Raw genomic sequence first — 19,148 nt, forward strand, 5'->3', positions numbered from 1 at the left:
GATACATTTGGAGTTTTTATTTACCCTGTGAGTCTTGGAGCCTTTTAGAGATGCCTTAAACTCTGAAACCCAATGAGAAAACCTGTGGTAATTGGAAGACTCCCAAACCAGTGCATTACTGTCAGTCTGTTGTTACAAGTTAGTTTAGTGCTCACATCCTACTGGGGGAAACTTTGACCTCCACAGAAATGGAGGCAACAGCAAATGCTCCACCCTTGCTTCAATGTGGTGTAATGGAACTGCAACAGGAGAAAGGGACAAATAAAAGTACTTTCAGGAAAACAACCCAAGTTAATTACTGTGGTTGCATTTAACAACCACAAATAGGACAGAGAGTGCAGCAGGAGAAGGGAAAGCAGTAATGGAGGCAAAGCCCATTCTCTAAGCTATTGCCAGTTCAGGAGCATGGCACTCTGGGCAGGTATGGAGCTGCTAAGCCTTGCACTGCAAATTTAGTTCCCCAACTTGTTCTGATGTGGAAATTTCAGTAAAGGTGGGCTTTCTGGTGGGCAGGGTTACGTGTACGTAATGGTCTGCTTAGCCTAGGAAATCCATCATATGGAACCGATGACTGATAAAATAAGCATAGCATGCTGGGGAGAACAGCGATGTGTACTCCTGCGTTAACTGATTGGCTGAAATAACAGTTTTGTTTTCATGCCTACTCCACATTAGTGGCTAAAAAACCCCCCATCCCTCAACAGTAAAAACAAAATGTACATAAAGCAAGGATAATGGTTTACAAAATGTACTGTGGTCCTTCTGACAAATAGTTTAATTTCCAGCAAATGTACAAGATAGTCTGCCTTTAGGTGGCAGAGCTAGCTGGGGTCACTTAGTGGCTGTGTAAGCAAACTTACTGATTGTACCCAACTGCACTGAAGCAATTCATAAACAGGAAACACCAATACAGCAACCAGTAGCATTTTGTCCAGAGCAACAAAAAGATTGTTGGAGCAATCTGTGCTCCAAGCTGCTTACTGTAATAACTGTAAAACAGTACAAATCTGTTGATTTGATAACACAGTGTCAAATGGTAAATCTGGATCGGCATTGCATATATCAAAGATTAAGCATTTCTGAGTCAAAGCCTTCAAAACCCATTAAAAAAGAAATAGGCCTTAATTCTAATCTTAGTATAGTGGTGTTAGTGTGGAGTTACTTTGCTGATTTCACAGACATTACATCATCTTTATTAAATAGTAACCAAGATGGCTGATGTATGTCATCCTGATCTCTAACTCCAACAGCCGCAGCTGTCTTAGTTCATTTTTCTACCAAGTCAAGTCAGCTTTGTAATTGCTTAGGAAAGACTGGAGGTGCACAGAATTCCTCATGGCACTGTTTCCTTGCAAAGGAAACCTGTAAGCTGATTGCATGTTTGAAAAACGTATACTCATCTACTGACTAACTAAATGAGAAATGTTGAACAAAGGCTAGTAAACATGTCACAACAAAACAATTACACTTAAATATGAATTTTATTGTTAAGGGTATTTTGCTATAAATTAATAATGAGAATGAGGACATAAAGTAAAAGTAGCATTTAAGAAGTTAGGATAGTACACAAGAACATGAAGTTTTGGGGGGGACACGCACGTTTGCTGCACGCTACCCTCCATGACTTACACATACCTATCTTAGTCATATCATGAGGAGGAAAAGCCACACACGGATTTGAGGAACATGGGTGTGAATTTTCTCCTTTACTCGTCTTGCTTAGCTGATTCCATCACCTATTGAATCTCTACTGAAGAACAAACAAAATAAAGCCAGTGTTGCGTGGTATTTAGGGTAGCTCCATCTAGATGCAGCTCAGAATGTGCTTCAGCACTAGAAAAGCTGAGTCTTTCTATCCCCTCTTCTGCAGTTCATAAGCCTTTACCCATTCACTAGAAGAGGCTGGCTCCCTACCTGCCATGTTTAAGCAAAAGAAGCCACTAGCTATGTTTTCACATGTAATGTAAGAATTTGGGAGGGGGCTCTGGTTCACCTCTTTAATGTGGTCGGACTTAGCAGAAGGCTGAGCGTTTCTACCCCAGTCTCTGGAAGCCTAGCTTTGTCCAGCTGTCCATAACTGAGAGTCCAAAACTAGTCATAGGTGAGTATATAGACTCATGACCTCTGTAAGCACTGCCATTTAATTCTGAACAGACTCTTAACTGCTATACAACAGATTTAGTCATCCTTAACTGATGGCATACACTGCAAAAAACAGTGGCACTGTACTGGCTGTGGACCTCCCATAGCTTTAGGGAGGTCAGCTGTTGGGCCCCAGGTAGAAAAGCACGTGCTTGGGTGATATGCAGGTGTAACTGGAATCACAGCATCATGAGTAGCACCATTCAGAAACAAATACCTGTTTAGTATTATCATTGCAATCTGTTTTGAAAATTACCTTGCCACACCCACTGCCTCTTCCCACCACTATGGTCTCACCTAGCCTACTGGTATGGCAGTCACCCCAAGCTCCAAAATCCACTCCGGCCCTGCTCCTTCAGCTCACACCAACATCTACACAAACTGCAGATACAGGAAGTACTGGACTGGGCAGAAAAAGGCTATTGAGTCATGACTATGGATCCAGCTGGACATTATTATAGATATGACCAAATCTCCATTCTACCCCTGAGCAACAGGAGGTATGGCCATGTCTTCAGGAAGCAAGTCTGAGCTTTAGCAACCAGTGAATTCAAGTGGCTATCCCCATGCTGCTGCTTTGTGCACCAAGACTTCTATTTCTTCAGTGAGATCAGAAAGGCTACAAACACCTGCAGTAATATAACTACTCCCTTGATTTTATGCTCTAGCACAGTTTTGTACATTTGCTTTCTAACTTCTAAAACATCATTTCTTGCTTTGAATTCAACCCAGGAATGTTTTGCAATCAACAGTCTTTATCTTATATACTTAACTTGAAGAAACTGGGGACCTAGATCCAGATATCTCCTGAAAGCGCAAGGGGCATGTTCCCCTGCTGTGATCAACAGCTCTTGGGGAAAAAAAAAAAACAAAACCAAACCAAAAACCAAAACCAAACCCCACACAATAAAACTTTAACCTTAAAATTACTAGCTGATTCACTTTGTGCTATTCTTTCACAATCATTATGAAACTGAGAAGAAATTACAGTGATGATCAATTGTTTTATTTTTCCCCACACTTACAGGCTAAATACCGCACAGGGACAAGAGGAGATGGAGGTATTCTGCAGAACTAGTTATATTGCAAAGCATAAACTAAACAGCAGTGTAGACCTGTAATCAGCTTCAAGGTTATCTCAAGGCTTAAAAAGGGTAGAAATGTTTGTTCACTTCAGTTCCAGGCAGTCACCATATCTTTCTGACCTCAAGGGTACCAGGCCTCTAAGAGAACTTGAGTGGTGTACTCCAATTTCTTTTGGTTTGGACTAGCAATAGGAAGCTTCTGCTTTAGTCGTCTCTTGACCCTCCAGCAAGTCCTTTCAGTACATGCCACTGGCAGAGCACATGCAGCTTGTATTAATCTGTGAAAGGACATCCATGCACACTGGTACACAGTTCTGAGCCAAAGTTTCTTGAAAGAAGTTTACGTTCCCTGGATTAGGCCCACTCCTAGTAATGCAGCCAACATTACATTTGTCTGTTTCCTTCCAATGATTTCAGTTTGTTGAGTTGGTCCTAAGAGTGGTGAAAGCTTAGTGCTTCCCCTGGCTGCTACCCAAACTCTTGTCCAAGACCTCTATTGCTTAAATATGTAGGATAGAGCTAAGACAGCTTTAGGAGAAAATGGAAAAGGTTGGGGCTTGATCTAAACATGTATGGGTGCAAATTCTCATTTGTTTTCATCTTTCCTGACACACCTGAAACCCCATGAACCTTAAGGAAATTAACCTACTTCTGAATGAAAGCATAAGACTTAACATATTAAAACAGTATGAATACAGGAAGCCAGAACTGGAAGTATAAAAATAAGTCCTCTTACTATAAAGAACTCAACTTAGGCACCCTGTCTCTTTTACCTGAATAACAAAGCATGTGCATTTCTTCAGAGCTTTCTTTCCCCTGCCAAGCACAGCTCAGCATGGATTATAGCACGATAAGGTGACAGGCCACATAACACACATAACAGCTGCAGTCCAGGTTACAGTCCATAGTACAGCAGCCTACAGGAGCACATCATGTAAGGAACCAGACATATAAGCCAGCTGGGTTCCTTGGAGTGTTTTCCTTAAGTCATGGAGGGAAAAAGAGACCTGCTGAATGTGAGAGGGAAACGTGCATAGAACAAACCCAGGCTCAGCTGTGCTCAAAACTAGTTGCAAATAACAAACCTGGTTCAGGAAACCTTGGAGGCTAAGAGGCTGACATCCTATCCTAGCCGTGGCAAGGCAGCTGATATCAAAGTGCCTGTGTGCAAGGCCTACTTGTGCTGTTTGTCTCTTCCTCTCTTGACTATTACTGCCTGCAGAGGGGTTCTGGTAGGCCCAACAGGGCAAGGGTTGTTCACATTAGTTCTCCTCCTGCAGGCTGCAGAGCGATAGCAGTAACAAGCAGAGACACTAGACAATGGCCTCTTCCTCAGCAATGCAGTTGGTACAGTGTCTGAGGCAGCTGTTCTACAGACAAGGAAGACCACTTGTAAAGCTAAAGATCCATTACTTCCATCTGACAGAAGAGTGATTCATTATAAAGAGGGAGGTGGAACAACAAACATTGGGCTTCCTTGCCACTGGTCATTCACATTTCTGGGAGAATAAAAGAACTGAGGAGTGCTGTTGCTTCTTAGCAGTTTGCTTATACATTCTCAAAGACAACTGCACCTGGATGGTGTGAGATACAGGTATAGGACTCCATCTAAGAAAATATACTACTATCTGCAGGCAAGTCTGAAAACAAAAAAAATCCTCAAGCATGGCTGACTACCTAAAGCCAAGGAGTTTCTGCTGAGCTGTATGTTTGTCCAGGGGATTTTCAGAAGGCAGTAGTACATATATACTAATGTAGGGCTCCTATAAACCTCCTATTTGGACCATATTTTAGACCCCCAAAAAATCATTTTTTTCTACGGTGTTTACAATAACAGTCTGTTCACAAAGCTAGTGACTGCTACCATGTTACATTGGTGCTCATATTGATCCTTATCAGTACAAATCCTTGTAACTCCAAACATCAGAACAGAATTCAAGAGCAGCACATGCCATCTCCAACCATTTAACTCAATGGTGCCTTTAAACTCTCCTTAGGACAGTTAAGAATCAGTTATTAAGATGTCACTACTGAAAAATAACTATTGCATTTCTTAAAGTTTAACAGTAAACAACATTGCCAATATATTATTGCACACAATAAAGGTTTTTGGAACTACAAAGGTAGGAATGGGTAATCTAGAAGACCCAGAATAATGATCCCAGAGCCATTCCAGTCGCTGCTCCAGCAAGCATGCCCAGTGCAAGATCTCCATCGCTGTCACGGTAACGCTCTCGAATAATGACATGGTTTGCAGGGGGTTGGCCATAAGGTCCTAGGTAATAAGAGATTGTTAGGAGAAGGGCAAAAGAAAAGTGTATCTCAATACCATCCATTGCGATTTTAAAACGTATGCATTCTTTCACTTCCATTGAATGCTAAGATGATGTCAGCTACAAAGGCAGAATACATCTCTGCTTCGTATTCAGCCTCTACATTTATTAAATAAATCCAGAGGTCTAGCAAGCCTTCTAGCCTCGTAAGAGTTTAGTATCTGGGAGAAAAGCTCATCACAAAGGTAAAACTGAATATTGTTCTGCATTTATATTAACAAAGAACCTATGAATTATTTGTATCATTCTATCAAACACTTAATGGATTTAATGGAAGAAATGGGTCTAAAAATTGATTCAACCTTGAACTTAAGGCAAATAGTGTAGTACCTCCCCCCCCAAAAAAAAAAAAAAAAAAAAAAATCTTTGGCAGCTCTTAAGCCAGTGGTTTGTCAGGAACTGTGTATCAGTTACTTACTCTACAATTACTGCCTACTACTTCAATTCAGCCTTCACATCCCAGACTGATCAGTTGTGTGGTGACAGCTGCTACATTTCTTTGCAGCTGAAGACTAGCCCAGTAGTAAGGAATTAACCTAAGACTCAAGAAACTGCCAATTGACCCTTGCTCTGCAACAGACTTGTATAACCTCCAACTGTCATGTTTTGTGACTTAGCTCCTACCTGCAAAGCAAACATAATAGTATTGCTTTCCCCTCCAGACATTTCAAGTATTCTTGAAGATATTGCAGTGTTTTTTGTAGCAGATACTGAAGCAATACAACTAATACAACTAGAAAAGGCTCTCACTGACTCATTCAACAATGCATGACTGGGAACCTTATGAGAAGGATCATGTCAATTCAGAGAATGAGCAATGAAGCCAAACATACAGGGGTTAAGTTAGCTGGACTTAGGAGTGAACTGGACCCCTAAGATTTAGTTGCAGTAACCTTAGTGAAAGAAAACATCGATGCTTGGTTACTATGCCCAGCCTGTAACTAGTATGTTAACACACTGGATTTGCAACCTGTTTAGGAGAGTTGCTGTTTAATGCTGCATTTTTATCATACAGGTTTCTGAGGCTTGATTTCCAAGGCCTGCCGGTAGTTTTTAAAAATGGTTCTTGGGACTTCCAACAAGCTACTACTTTTCAGTTGCTGAGAACTAACAGAACCCACCTTCCTCTGTGTTTGTATATATATGACCTGTATCTTAGGACTTCACTAACTTAGCCGAGTAAAGCTTGAGGCTCGTGCACCTCCTTTGTAACAAAAAATGGAAAAGGCAGATGAAATAACCTGACAAACGTCAAATGGAAAAAAAAAAATCCCTCAGAACTAAAAAAAATTCTGAATAGAGATTCTTGTTTGCAGAGCCAGATCATAAACAGTATGTTAAATCTCCTGATTGGGCTGTAAAGACCAAGTTCTGTAGGACTGGGCCTCTCTATGCAAAGCTCATCCTAAATTAAGGTGTCTAAGCTTAAAAGCACACCCTTAAATTTTAGTCTCTTTCCTCTGTTATTGGGATGGATAGCTACACAAACCTGAACAGAGCAACAGAAGACTTCACAAGGCTGAATGTACTGCTTTACAGCAATTCCAGCATGCAGGTAAGGAACCAGTTACCACCATGCTTTGGGAGTCGATTTATCTTTAAAACTTGCATTTAATTCTGAGGTCATAGCTGAACATCAGTATTAAAATAATTAAGCTAGGTATAAGAGCAACCGATGGATCAAAAGCTCCATCAATGCCCAATGTGGAGTACTGAATCAATCTTGTTCTGGCTCTTCTATCTTTCCTCAGAAAACATGCTGCCTACTGTAGTTAGAGACTTCTGTGTGTTTCAAAAAGAGTTTATGAAGTAATTTAAATAAGTTGGGATCACACTAGGAAGGTAAAATTATTAGCACAAATTTCACTGCAGTCATTTTGTTGTGAAAGGGTAAGGGGACCTGGTTCCACTGACAAGTCAGGTTTCTTTCTGCCACTCTGTTGTGCAGAAGTGGTGGTTGGTAAAGGATGACGATTAATAGAATTAAAGCCAGAAAGACTGACTCAAATAGCTTCTACAGGAAGGTGAAGGACGTTGTTGATACTGATTACCTTGGTATGGATACTGATAGGGAACAGCATAAGCTTGTCCGTTGGAGGCATAGAAGACTTGAGGACCAGTAGGAGGATATGCACCATTGTACTGATCGTAGCCATAGCTGTACACCTGGTGAAATTAAAAATGTCCATTACAAAAGTATTCTTCGCTATATATTTGATTATGCACTTTGTTCAATTGTCCTTCACTTCTAATGTAAAGTTTCACTAAAATATCTAGTCTGTACTGATAGTCTATGTACTTCCTGGAAAGTATTTAGAACAGCTGCTTGAAAAAGTAAGTGCTCCTAAGCAGCATTCACTCTCCACTCTTCCTGGACAGTGAGTGGCAGAGGCAGAGCCTGGATCATAAGGCAGGGCCAAAGCAGCCTTTCCAGCTTCTCCTCTGCCCTTGTGCCAACAACAGCTCTCTGGAGAGCTCAGAAGTACCACGTAGGCAGCAGCTGATCCCAAGAAACTCCAACCAACTTTCCTCTAGCACACTGCAAGTAAATGTCAGATTCAGGACAAATACTCTGAAGCTGTATGTTTTGGAAGGAATTTTGTTCTCCAAAAGAGGCGGCCCACTGCCAGCCCTGATACTGCTCCCAGTACCACATCTAGTTCTTAACAACTATTTCTAACAGTGAGGGGCTGGAGCAGAGCACCTGTAGTGCAACAAGTAATACTACCCCAAAGCATCCCTTTGTGTATCACTGCACGTCAGTCAGAACATCCAGAAATCCCCAATGCATACTGGTTCAGCCCCAGTGCTGTTCCTTCTCCTCTGCAAAAGAACTGTGCATCCAGGAGCTAGTTACTGTGTTGCTATGATATCTTGGATACAACAAAATCCTTGTGTGTTAAAAGTAACAGCTCTAGTCCTTAAATCCTATTTTTAAAACTCGTGATTTTATACCCTTCCAATGCTTACACAATGTGAAAGTGTAGTCATACCTCCTTATGTTAAAAGCTGCATGGCCAATATTTTTCAAGATTAGCCAAATAACTTCTGCCCTGTCTCTAAGAAGCTTTATTTTCCAAGTTCATCCCTGAGCAGCCATCCCTTTATATACCTCCTAACCAAATCTGCCTCCTCCTTTTCAAAGGAAATCAAATAGGAGTGACGATAAATTATTAGTGCCTTACTCTGACTCTCCTTTTGTACAAACCTTGAAGCGGGCTTTAATTGTGAAACACAGCACTTTGGGAGTACAGTTTGAGTGCTTGAAGGATGGTTGCTTTTGCTACCTCACTTATTTTAATACTTCCCGACTGCAACTCTTACCTCAGGCGATGGTGTGGCATAAGCTGTATAGGGAGGAGGGGCTGAGGAAATGGCTGTCTCATCATACATCACATCAGATCCCACGTAGCCCTAAATACCATAGAAAGGTAGCAGTTATCGCCTTTTCTTACAGACAGCCAGTTAGAGTAGAGCAAGGATTAAAACTTACTGACCCCAAAGAGAGAGTAACCTTTAGATGTGCTGCATGTTAAGAAAGCAGTGAGTACCTTATAAAGTGCTGCAAAAAGAAACTACCTGGACCTGGGAGAATACAAATGCCTGATCAACCACAGGAAGGAGCCATAATGTTTCTTGCCTCTGTTTGTGCACGCACATGCATACGTGTACATGCGAGCACACTGACTCCTTCCATCATTTCATAGCTTCAGTTTTAGAAATTACCATCTTGTTCATCCTCTGTTTTCAGATGAAAAAAAGTCTTCACAACTAAGCTAGCTGCTTCCTGGCACCCTTGAGTGATATCACGAAGTTCTGCATGAGCAGACAAAGGAAACAAATGCAGTAGCCAAAAGTGGCACCTGAACATTTTACTAGAACACTGTCACAGTTCTTAGCCACCTCTCACTTTCTGTCTGTGAGGAGACTTAAAAAAAAAAAAAATACAGTAAGAGAGGTTTCAATGTAGGGATTTGGGGGGCTTGGCTGTTCTTAGGGAATTACTTTGCAAATGCCACCTATAATTCTGGTCCTTTTTGAAGGCAGCCATGAGGCAAAGGTGATAACTTACTTGAATCCATCTACAAGGACCCCTCAAACATAATTAAGATTTGTTACAGTAGCCTTGTATTCTTGACCCTAATATCAGAAATGTATAGTGATGCTCTTAATGCCCTATCCCAAGAAAATAAAACAGGTCCCTTTTATTAATGTAGAAATGAACACTAATAGCTCAATAGAGAACATTCTTATTGTCTCTTGTACCTGGACTGTAGAAAAACTTTTGAGGGCATACTATAGCTGTATCCCAAGTCAAACTTGTGGTGGAGATTCTAAGGGGCGCTTGAAAACACTGTTTAAAGCACTATATGAAGGGACAGGTATTTCCACCTGAGAAAAAGTCCAGCAAATGCTCCCATCTTAGCAGTAAATGTATTCTGTTCTGCTACAGGGAACTTTGTACAGGCATATGACAGAAGCCTGCAAACGTCTGTAAATGACACACTTCTCAGTCACCCTGCTATTCCAGTAAAGTTATGAGGCACTGCTGGATGCTTGGTATTTTTGAAAGCTGTGTCAGACACCTACAGATGGACTCTAACCCAGTTACCTGGTTAGTTCAAGTACTTGTTGGAGATCTTTAATACCTTTGGAAAGTGCTAATTTATGGTACTACTTGTACAGAGAGTTACCTGCCCTACTTTCAGTAGCAGGGGTCTGCCTTGGCTGACAAAGGTGATGCACTGGAAAGTTCTGAATGCCCTCTAGCAGGGCTGGCAGCTGAGTTTGAGACATGAAAAGCAGCAGCTCCTAATTCCTGAAACCAGGAGTCACCATCTCACACATAAGCAAGATAAAGCCCCTAAAACTAGAGCAGACAGACCATGAGTGTTGTGTCCTCTGCGTGAGGACAATTCCTTCACTTCTCATTTAATACCATGAAGCAGCATAGCATGGCTGCAATCAGAGGCAATCGTGACCAGGGTAGTTTTGCTATGACAAGTGTTTGCTTTGGATATCTACAGATATCAGTTATATCATATGATGAATGCCTAAGTACAGTGGCAATGTTAATGTGACCCATCAAAAACTGAGATAAGCTTCTACAAAACCCAGCATTTCCCCATGAAACAGAAACATCTCAGGTTGGTTCTGTCTAGCCATCTAAGGAAAGCTAGTGCTGGAGAGTACTCTGGAAGGCAGTCTGGAGGAAAAACAAATTAACAATACACACAAGTGGATGGATGTGGTTCCCCAAAAATACAGTTCTCTAGAGAACTCCAAGACTCACAGAGAGGCTTTTATGATTCCTGACCTTTTCACTCTCCACAGCTAGCATGCCGATGCAGAGGTAGTATACTCCTCAGCAGGCCTGCACTCCCCTTCAAGTACCTCTTGCTCTTCCCCTAGTTTCCACCAAGAAGCATCCCACAATGTAATGGATCTACATTACATTAACAAACACTTCTTTGCAGTAAGCTTCCTTTAGCACTGCACTTGGTAGGCAACAAACACCAGGAGTGGGAAGTGCATTTATAGTGGTTGCAGAAGATTTACTTTTTGCCCACAGCCTCAGTGCCCACTTCCCATACAGACCAGCTTCTCAAACGTTCACTTCCACCCAGAGAGATCATTCCCTGAAATCATCCACTTCCACCCAGCATATATTTGCCTGGACTCAGCTGTAAGGATAACATATGCTTGTGATCCAGAAGATCATTCTTCTGCCCACCCACAAGCTTTATCATCATGCTCATGACCCTGTTTTTCTCTAGCAGAGAAGGATGGAACATGATTTCAGAAGTAAATTGCAGGATGACACATAACACTGACGTGCTGCCTCTCTATCAGTATAAACTCTAGGTAGTACACTTACTGTGTTTGTTCTGGCGTCCTGGAGAGCAATTTTCCATGCCCTGCAAAAAAAACCCCTATTGTTTAGTGGAACACTGATAAAAATTAATGCCGCTTTACCTTTTTAGGACTATGAAAAAAACAGTTAGCAACTAGAGGTACTGCAGGAGCAGAGTTTAAGATACTGCATATGTCAAAGCCTAATGATACACTAAAATGAATACACAAAGGTGTTACACCAAGATTAAGAAATAATTACTTTCTCTGCAGAGCTGAGAAGGAATGAGGAGGAACACGAGGAGGAACAGATGCAGTTTTGAAGGCCCTTACTGCAAGCACAACAGTCAGGTAATATGCAGCCATGCTCAGGATAAGGTGATAGGAAGAGATGCACCAGAAAAGTTGTATCTCCTGCCTGAATAGTTGTATCTGTGCTGACTAGTGAGTGTGGGTCTTGATGGTATTACAGTTTGAACAGAAGGTACCTATACTTCACACAGATACTCCCCCGCCATCTGGCTGGGAGCATGCTCAATGCACCACACATACTTGGCAAACACTGACAATAGAAGTTCTCTAACTATACACAGCCAAGCTCAGTTGAGAGTTCACAATAATGGAGTATTCTTCCTTTCACTACTGATTGTGATGTCCTTGGACTGTGCAGGGTGATGTACTATCTGAAGAATGGGAGAAATGAAAAAAAAAAAAATCTGTTCAGCAAGTCTTGCGTTAACCGTATTAATAAGATTCTTTTACTCCTCCTCACCCTTCAGTGTTTTCAGTGACTTAACTTGCAGTTAGTTTGCATAAGGTACACAACTTCTTATAGGAAAGCTGTATTTTTGTCACTGTCACTTTTGTCACTACTTTTACTTTCTTGTAAACTTTCAATAAACATGTCTCTGAAAGTCCAAAGGAAGGAAAATAATTAGGGAGAGAGAAAAAAAGAAAGACAAAAGAGGAAAAGGCAGCAAAAAACAATATTCTCTGGCAGACTTACAGGCAGTCATCTGCACTCTCTGCACAGAGGTTGACTGTCTTCCCATCACGGCAAACAATCTGCAGTAAACAGTCTCTCTGCTTCCCCTCTGGAGGCTGGAAATCTGAGTCAGAAAAAAAGAGCTGAGTTACGAAATATCTATAACCAGAATCTCATGATCCCATTTACAAGAAGGGAGACAGTTTATGCAAAGTCTGGACAAAATAAAGTAAGGCCAGTTGTAGCTGCTTTCCCTGGCATCAGAACAAATTACAGAAGGAAATAAGCTGTTCTCGATCTTTAGAGTGTCCTGAAAGTAAGTAGCTCTGAACATCATTCCTAAGAAATGCAAGTTTCTTACAGCATACCCAATCCATACTTAACAATAAGTGCTCTCCAGTACTTGTGTTGGCATCGAGTACTAAGAAGTGCTAGAAGTGAACTTAGAAATACTTGAAAAAAATCTGCTGAGGTTTCCCATTTCTAGTCCTGCCTCTCACTCCAGCCAGCACTGTAATTACACCAGTAACACTCTATAATCAGACACACAAGTCTGCTGTGAATATCCCATTTCACGTGCATGCCACCCACCTGCATGTATGGTACGCTGTCCTCACTGTGTTTTAAAAGGAAGTGTCAAACCCTAACCTAATCTATTACATGGTGATACCATGCCCTGGGTATCTATAAGGGAATTTAGTAGTTGGTTGGTTTTGTTTGTTGTGGTGGTTTGGTTTTTTTTTTGGCGGGGGGGGGGGGGGTGGGTAGGGTGGGGGTGGTGGGGTTGATTTGGTTTTGTCTTTTCACAACAATGGAGTTGCACGCTTCTTGGACGTGTTTACTACTGCAGTAGTGTTGTAAATGGTATGCTGGGCAGGCACTGAAGTTATCAAGGATCTCTGAAAACACAAATCCTGAAGGTTTCATTATTACCTCGACATTCATTCCCCACTCTGAGGTTGATGCAATGGATTCGCATGTGGATTCTATCTTCTATATCATGGCGATTTTGATCATCATAGAATATTAAGCGGCCATCAGACCACAGGTCAAACCAGTTCTTCTTCCAGCGCCGTAAAATAGTACCTTAAAAAAACAGACAGTCACTTTTGAGGGCACATACTGGGAAGTGTTTGTGTCCTAGAGTTATAAAAAAAATAAACCAAGAAATCCTTCACAGTTGCCCCAAACATTCTGAGCTGCCAAGCAAAATCCTGTACTACAACATCCCCACTTCAGAACATTACAGAATTGGGTTCCATATTTTATCTAGTATTCAAACTCACAACTGAGTTTAAGTGCATAACCTGGTGCTTTAGTTCTAACTTGCTGCAAGAACAAGCAGAGGGCATGACCAATTGAAGACATTAAGTTAAGGTGTCAGGTAAAGTTTCCAAGTCTCCACTTATGGAGCACTAATTACAAAGCAGCATCTGAAGCTGAATGCCACTCAGACACCTCAGATATGGTATATCCTGTTTCCCACTGGTATACCCAAAGGTAACATAGAAATGCCTTCATGACAAGTCATTTTGTGAAATGTCCTAAAGGTAAAGAAAAAAAAAAAAGCCAAAAAACAACCCACAGAGTTAGAGACTTGTTTTAAGAAAGACCTGGGAATTACTAAGTTGCTCTGAAGAAGTTAGACACAGTGGGCAGAAAAGGAGGTAAAAGGGTCATGACTTACTTTGCCGGAGCAGCCATCCACTCTTCACAAATGCCATTGTTGCTTAATCTAGTGAACAGAAGAGGAAGGTGGGGGGGGGGGGGGGAAAAGCGCTCTTCAGTATTTCACCGTAATACATTAGAAAGAGGCATCTCAAGGTGTAATATCATATATTGTAGCTGCATACACCCAGCTACTATTGCAGAGAGACAAGGTAGATCACAGCTGAAGATATACAGTAAGGCACAACTGTTATTTTAGGACTTAACAAATGTGCAATTGTAGCAATCCAACATGCCTATCAGAGACCACTTTTAAGTTTCACTGGAAAATGCACAAGCTTACAGCTACCACTCTTGCAACATGGGGAAGAGACAGACTGGAGTGACTGACTCACCACCAGTTCCGGTCATAGTTCTCTTGACATATATGTGCTTCCTGTATTCTGCAGTCTCATGTTACTAACCACCCTGACTTCTTCACTAGCTCCCTTTTTCTGCACTTCCTCTTCTGATTTTTTCATTCACTGGCTTAAAATCCAGCCAAAACAAAAGCTGAAACAGTTTAATCTTAAACAGGAAGGAGAAAGCTAGTTTTATGACTTGTATTTCTTCCAAATCGTCACTAGCTCCCTACAAGATGAATTGAAATAAGTAAAAGTTAAGCCCATAAAGTGAGATTCTCATTTCTCCTCAACTTTTAAATGAAGCTTGAAATGGCATGGGCAGGACCCTGCATTCAAGTTATCACACATGACATTAAGCACTCAGCTACTGCACTCTGGTTTATGAGCATGCTAAAAAAAAAAGAGATCAAACATAGGATATATTGGAGGATGAGTTTTTATTTTATAGCATAATGCTGTTCTGACTACTGTACTAAAATAAATTAATAAAACACAGCTATCTGGATGCAATTGAACTAGAAAAGCAAGAACAGAAGCATTTTAAGCCTCCCTTGAGAAGGCTGCCTTTTTCAGAAATTATTTGTGGGGCTTGTAAGCCAAGATGAGAGACAGATACTTAAACCTATCAGCTAACATTCTACCTGTAGCTGCATAAGAAGAGAGGGGGAAGGTGGCATAGTAGATTTGATAAACAGAGGAACTCCTCCCAGGCAAGGAATGTGTTTAAAGCTGGGTGAGAAGGGAGGAAGAGAGTTTTGTTATCTTCTAGGAAAATATAAAGTTAGTAAGCATCCACTTATTTTCTGACAGATGTATATATGCCATCTATTGGATATTACTTGTAGCTGTGTCCTCTTTGCAGTACTGGGCAAATACTGTAACACACAAGTAAAGACTGTAGCCAGCAGGATTTCATATTGAAGGAATGACACATTTGGCACAGGCTCAGGTGTGATGGTGAGAACCACCCACAGGTAAAGTTTAAACTCCAAGATAAACCTCTTACTCTTGGTTTTTGTACCAGCTCACTGGGAAAACAAACATCTAGCTGACAGCCCATTGAAAGGGAGTGTCACAGTCCTATCCTATGCTCCCACTACCCCAGTATATGCTCCTCTCTCCCCAGATTCTCCTTTACAAGGAAATAGTCATCTTGGTCTTCATTTTCACAGAAATGGGTCTCTCCAATTGTGCTTCCATGTCTTCCAGTTTTCCCATGAAGGTGAAATCACTGTTTATTTCCAGAGGTCTTTTAATAGTCTAAGAGCCAATAAAGAACTTGCATGAACTTCAGTTCTGTTGCAAGTGCTAGATTAGGCCATTGAATGTTTATTGCTGCCTTTAAACCTACCCTGTTACACAACAGCTTAATTAGACTTGACACATAAAGGGGAAAAAATGAAGAAGAAAACATTTCTCTTGAAAAATTAAGCTCTGCCTGTGATTTCAGAATGCCCCACAATCACTGCCTCACATTACAGAATGTCTCACAGCTATCTGGGGCTACAACAGCAAAAGAGCCTTCTGCAGCTGTATAGCACCTCGCATGTTATCTCAGATGCAGCAACTACATTTTCCCAACACAGAATTTAAGTGCCCAAAACTGCAACGCTGCATAGAGAGCAAGGAATCACACAAAACAATCCATCAGCACTGAAGTAGGAGGTGCAAAACCAATTAGATATTATTCTCTGGTCCTTTTTAAGCACAGGCACTCACTTGAAGTCCTATACAGTATTCACAATCAACCCACATTATGTTTAAAAGAGTATTTGCAGAGAGAACATAGCCTGGCAAGATCAGCTGCAACTGAGTATTATTTGCTTGTTAAACTAGCTCAGTGCAATGGGATTTAAACAAAGATAAATCAATTTATCACCAACTTCAATAGAATTTACTTGGTGACTGAGATCTAAAAGTAGTAGCACCCTAAACTGAATGCAAAAGTAAATGCAGCTAAGGGGTAGGGCTGTTCCTTCCTGCTCGCTGGAACAGCAGTTTTCCTTTTTTGCACAGAATATAATGTAGAATATCCAACAGTCTTTTCCAGTTCACTTCTTGTTCTCAAACCCAGTTGGCTGGTAGGAAAAGCAAACTTCAAAATCAATCAAGTGTTTCTACCTGCAGCTTGTAATTACTAGAGCAATTTCGATTAATGCTGTCAAACTAGCAATGGACCCAATTCTGCAATCTATGTAGATGGAAGGGGCTTAGGCACACAGACCTAACTACAGAGCTGAGTCCCAGGCGACCAGCTGTGCCCACTGACAGCTCACTGTTACTTTATTCCCAAGATTTCAGGTAGAGAACGATACAAAGCTCAAGGAGTGTTCAAATGTAACCTTATTTGTCCCCCTGCCCCTTAGAACACAGAAAGTAAGTTTTCTATTTTTAGAACTTTCTGACTCTGCACCTAGCTACATGCAGGCCTTTTTCCCTAGAAGTTGAGTTTATTTTTTACTAGCTAATGCCTAGTTCTACTGAGAGATGTGGCTCTCAGTTCAAAACCTCTCCATACATGAGCAAGGCAGTGTTCAGGAACAGGCGGTCTAGAGAAGCACCATCCCACCTCGTCCCTCTCCCACCGGGGACAGCTCCACCCGACAGGCCTGCTGGGGGCAAGCTGGCCCCGGGCCCGGGCTCGCTCCCTCCCGTCTCACCCCGCCGTGCCGGCAGGCAGCTTGCCCACACACAGCTCCTCCTGGCCAAGGTAAAGCGGTGGCTCCGCTCCCGGCGACACCGCCCCCCGCCCCGAGCGCTTGCACGCTCCCTCCCCGTCACCCGCCGCCGGGCCGCGGGCTGGGCGCGGCTGGCTCGCCCCGCTGAGGCCGCCGAACGCTGCCCTGAAAGCTCCGTCTCACCCTCCGCGTAGCTGGCAACCGGGCCGACAGAAGGGACCCCGACAGAAGGGACCCCGGGAGAGTCCCTTCCGGCCCCCGCAGCTGCGGGCCCGCCGGCCCCGGCCTGCCCCGCTGACTTTCGCGCGGCTGGCGGCGGTCGGGCCGGGCCAGGCCGGGCAGCCGCACAGAGCCGTGCCCCTCGCCGCCCCCCGCCGCCGTACCCCCGCGGTGTCGGGGCGCCGCCGCACCTACCTGCCGCTGCCGGCCCCGCTCCCGCTGCCGGCCCCGCTCCGCCAGCGGCAGCGCCAGCCCCGTCCTGACGTCAGCCCGCCGCGCTGCGCCGCCCCGGCCCCGGCCCCGGCCTCTGCGGACGCACGGCCCGGGCTGCCCCCGCCGCCGAAGCCGGGGCCTTGCGGGACGCGCCCTGTTTTCCGTGCGGCCTCGCGGCGTTTGGGGGGAACGTGCCGGTCCCTACTCGGATCCCTCCATGGAGGAAGGTGTGGTGCGGGACGGTGACCCAGTTTACGGTTAATGTCTTCCTCCCGCAAGACACACAGTTTCTCTGTATTTTAAATGCATCCCGTTCTGCACAGGTTAGCAGTTGGCACAGTGTCAGCCCCATCATACTATGACACTTGGACTTTTTTCTTCCTATCTTATTTATGATTATGAAAGGGACATTTTCTGATCTCCTGACATGGAACTGTAACAGAGAATGGCAGAGTCACTTTGTTCAAGCAATCACACAAGTATTCAAGGCCAGAAAAGGCCAATTAGTTTGTGACCTCTTACATAAAACAGCCAGAAGCTGGTTCTTGGTGATTCTTGCATGACAACTCTAAACTCTATTAGGGTCAGTGCTGCCTGCACACTGCAAAATCTGAATGGATGTAGAATGCACTGGGTCATTAGTTATCTTCACAATTCAGTTTGTGTTTTCCCTTTCTAACCCAAAATATATGAGATAGTTGCAGTTTAAAATGAGGAAAACCTGTTATGGAGATGCAATATTTCCCCTGGATGATGGAACTTCCTATTAGAACTTTTCCCAGGGTCATCCTGGTAACATAGGAGGGAATATTGCTCCTATCATTACAATAAGTAAAAACAAAGAAAAAAAATCATTGATTGGTTTGCTTCAGCCAATCTCTTTTTGTTTTAAAACTGGACGATACAGAAATATTATTCATCATAGTTACAATTTCACTTAATCTGTCAACGAGCTCCTAGACTTCCTCCTACCCATCTATTCTCTCTTCTTCAACACAACAGTAATTAACTAGAAATTACATAGAAAGCCTGTGATAGTGTAGTTCATGGCTCTACATAGTGTAGTCCGTGCTTTGATAAATCTTTGCAGTACCATAAAGTGGTGAAGGCAGAACAGGAGGGATAAAGAGATATCATCTACCTGTGAATACAACTGCCAGTTTCAGAAACAAGTAAATGAGATTTGTGTAGATCAAATTCTGTTTATGTAGGAGTCTGTTCTCTGAGGCTAAAACTGTTCACCTTTCATTGCTGAAAAAGTATGTTTTGGGTTAGAGGTGGAAAGTGAGACAATCTTTAGACTCGGGGAGGGAGCAGTTTTCTTCTGGAACGAAAAATACTCCTCTTGAGAATTTGGGAGCCTCAGCAGATCCTATTCTTGACGAGCAGTCACTAGGGGGCAGCTGTCTTTTTGGCATATGTTCAAAGCGTTGGCTGGCTGGCATCATATAAAACTACTTTTCAGGTTAGTTTTAAAGCCATTTAAAAGTTATTTGAGAAACTGTCATGGGTGTTTCCTGAATGAATTTCCTCCATGGGCACAGAACATCAAAATTTTGTTTAATAGC

General features: G+C 42.6%; 1 protein-coding gene across 2 annotated transcripts; it reads right to left on the reverse strand.

The window, feature by feature from the left end:
* Positions 1-1,462: 1,462 nt before the first annotated feature.
* Positions 1,463-17,707, reverse strand: PLEKHB2 (pleckstrin homology domain containing B2). Of its 2 annotated transcripts, none has more exons than XM_075760908.1 (8): positions 17,563-17,707; positions 14,086-14,133; positions 13,332-13,484; positions 12,420-12,522; positions 11,439-11,478; positions 8,885-8,974; positions 7,612-7,726; positions 1,463-5,502 (listed from the first exon to the last, which is right to left on the reverse strand). In XM_075760908.1, the coding sequence occupies exons 2-8, from the start codon at positions 14,120-14,122 to the stop codon at positions 5,366-5,368; spliced, it is 675 nt and encodes a 224-aa protein (XP_075617023.1). In that variant the 5' UTR covers positions 14,123-14,133; positions 17,563-17,707; the 3' UTR covers positions 1,463-5,365. The 2 variants fall into 2 exon arrangements, with proteins under 2 accessions (XP_075617023.1, XP_075617024.1); XM_075760909.1 differs by lacking the exon at positions 17,563-17,707 and adding an exon at positions 17,332-17,560.
* Between the last annotated feature and the right edge of the window lie 1,441 nt (positions 17,708-19,148).

The sequence above is a fragment of the Balearica regulorum genome, chromosome 9 (assembly GCF_011004875.1).
Source record: "Balearica regulorum gibbericeps isolate bBalReg1 chromosome 9, bBalReg1.pri, whole genome shotgun sequence".
In the NCBI taxonomy this organism is placed as follows: domain Eukaryota; kingdom Metazoa; phylum Chordata; class Aves; order Gruiformes; family Gruidae; genus Balearica; species Balearica regulorum.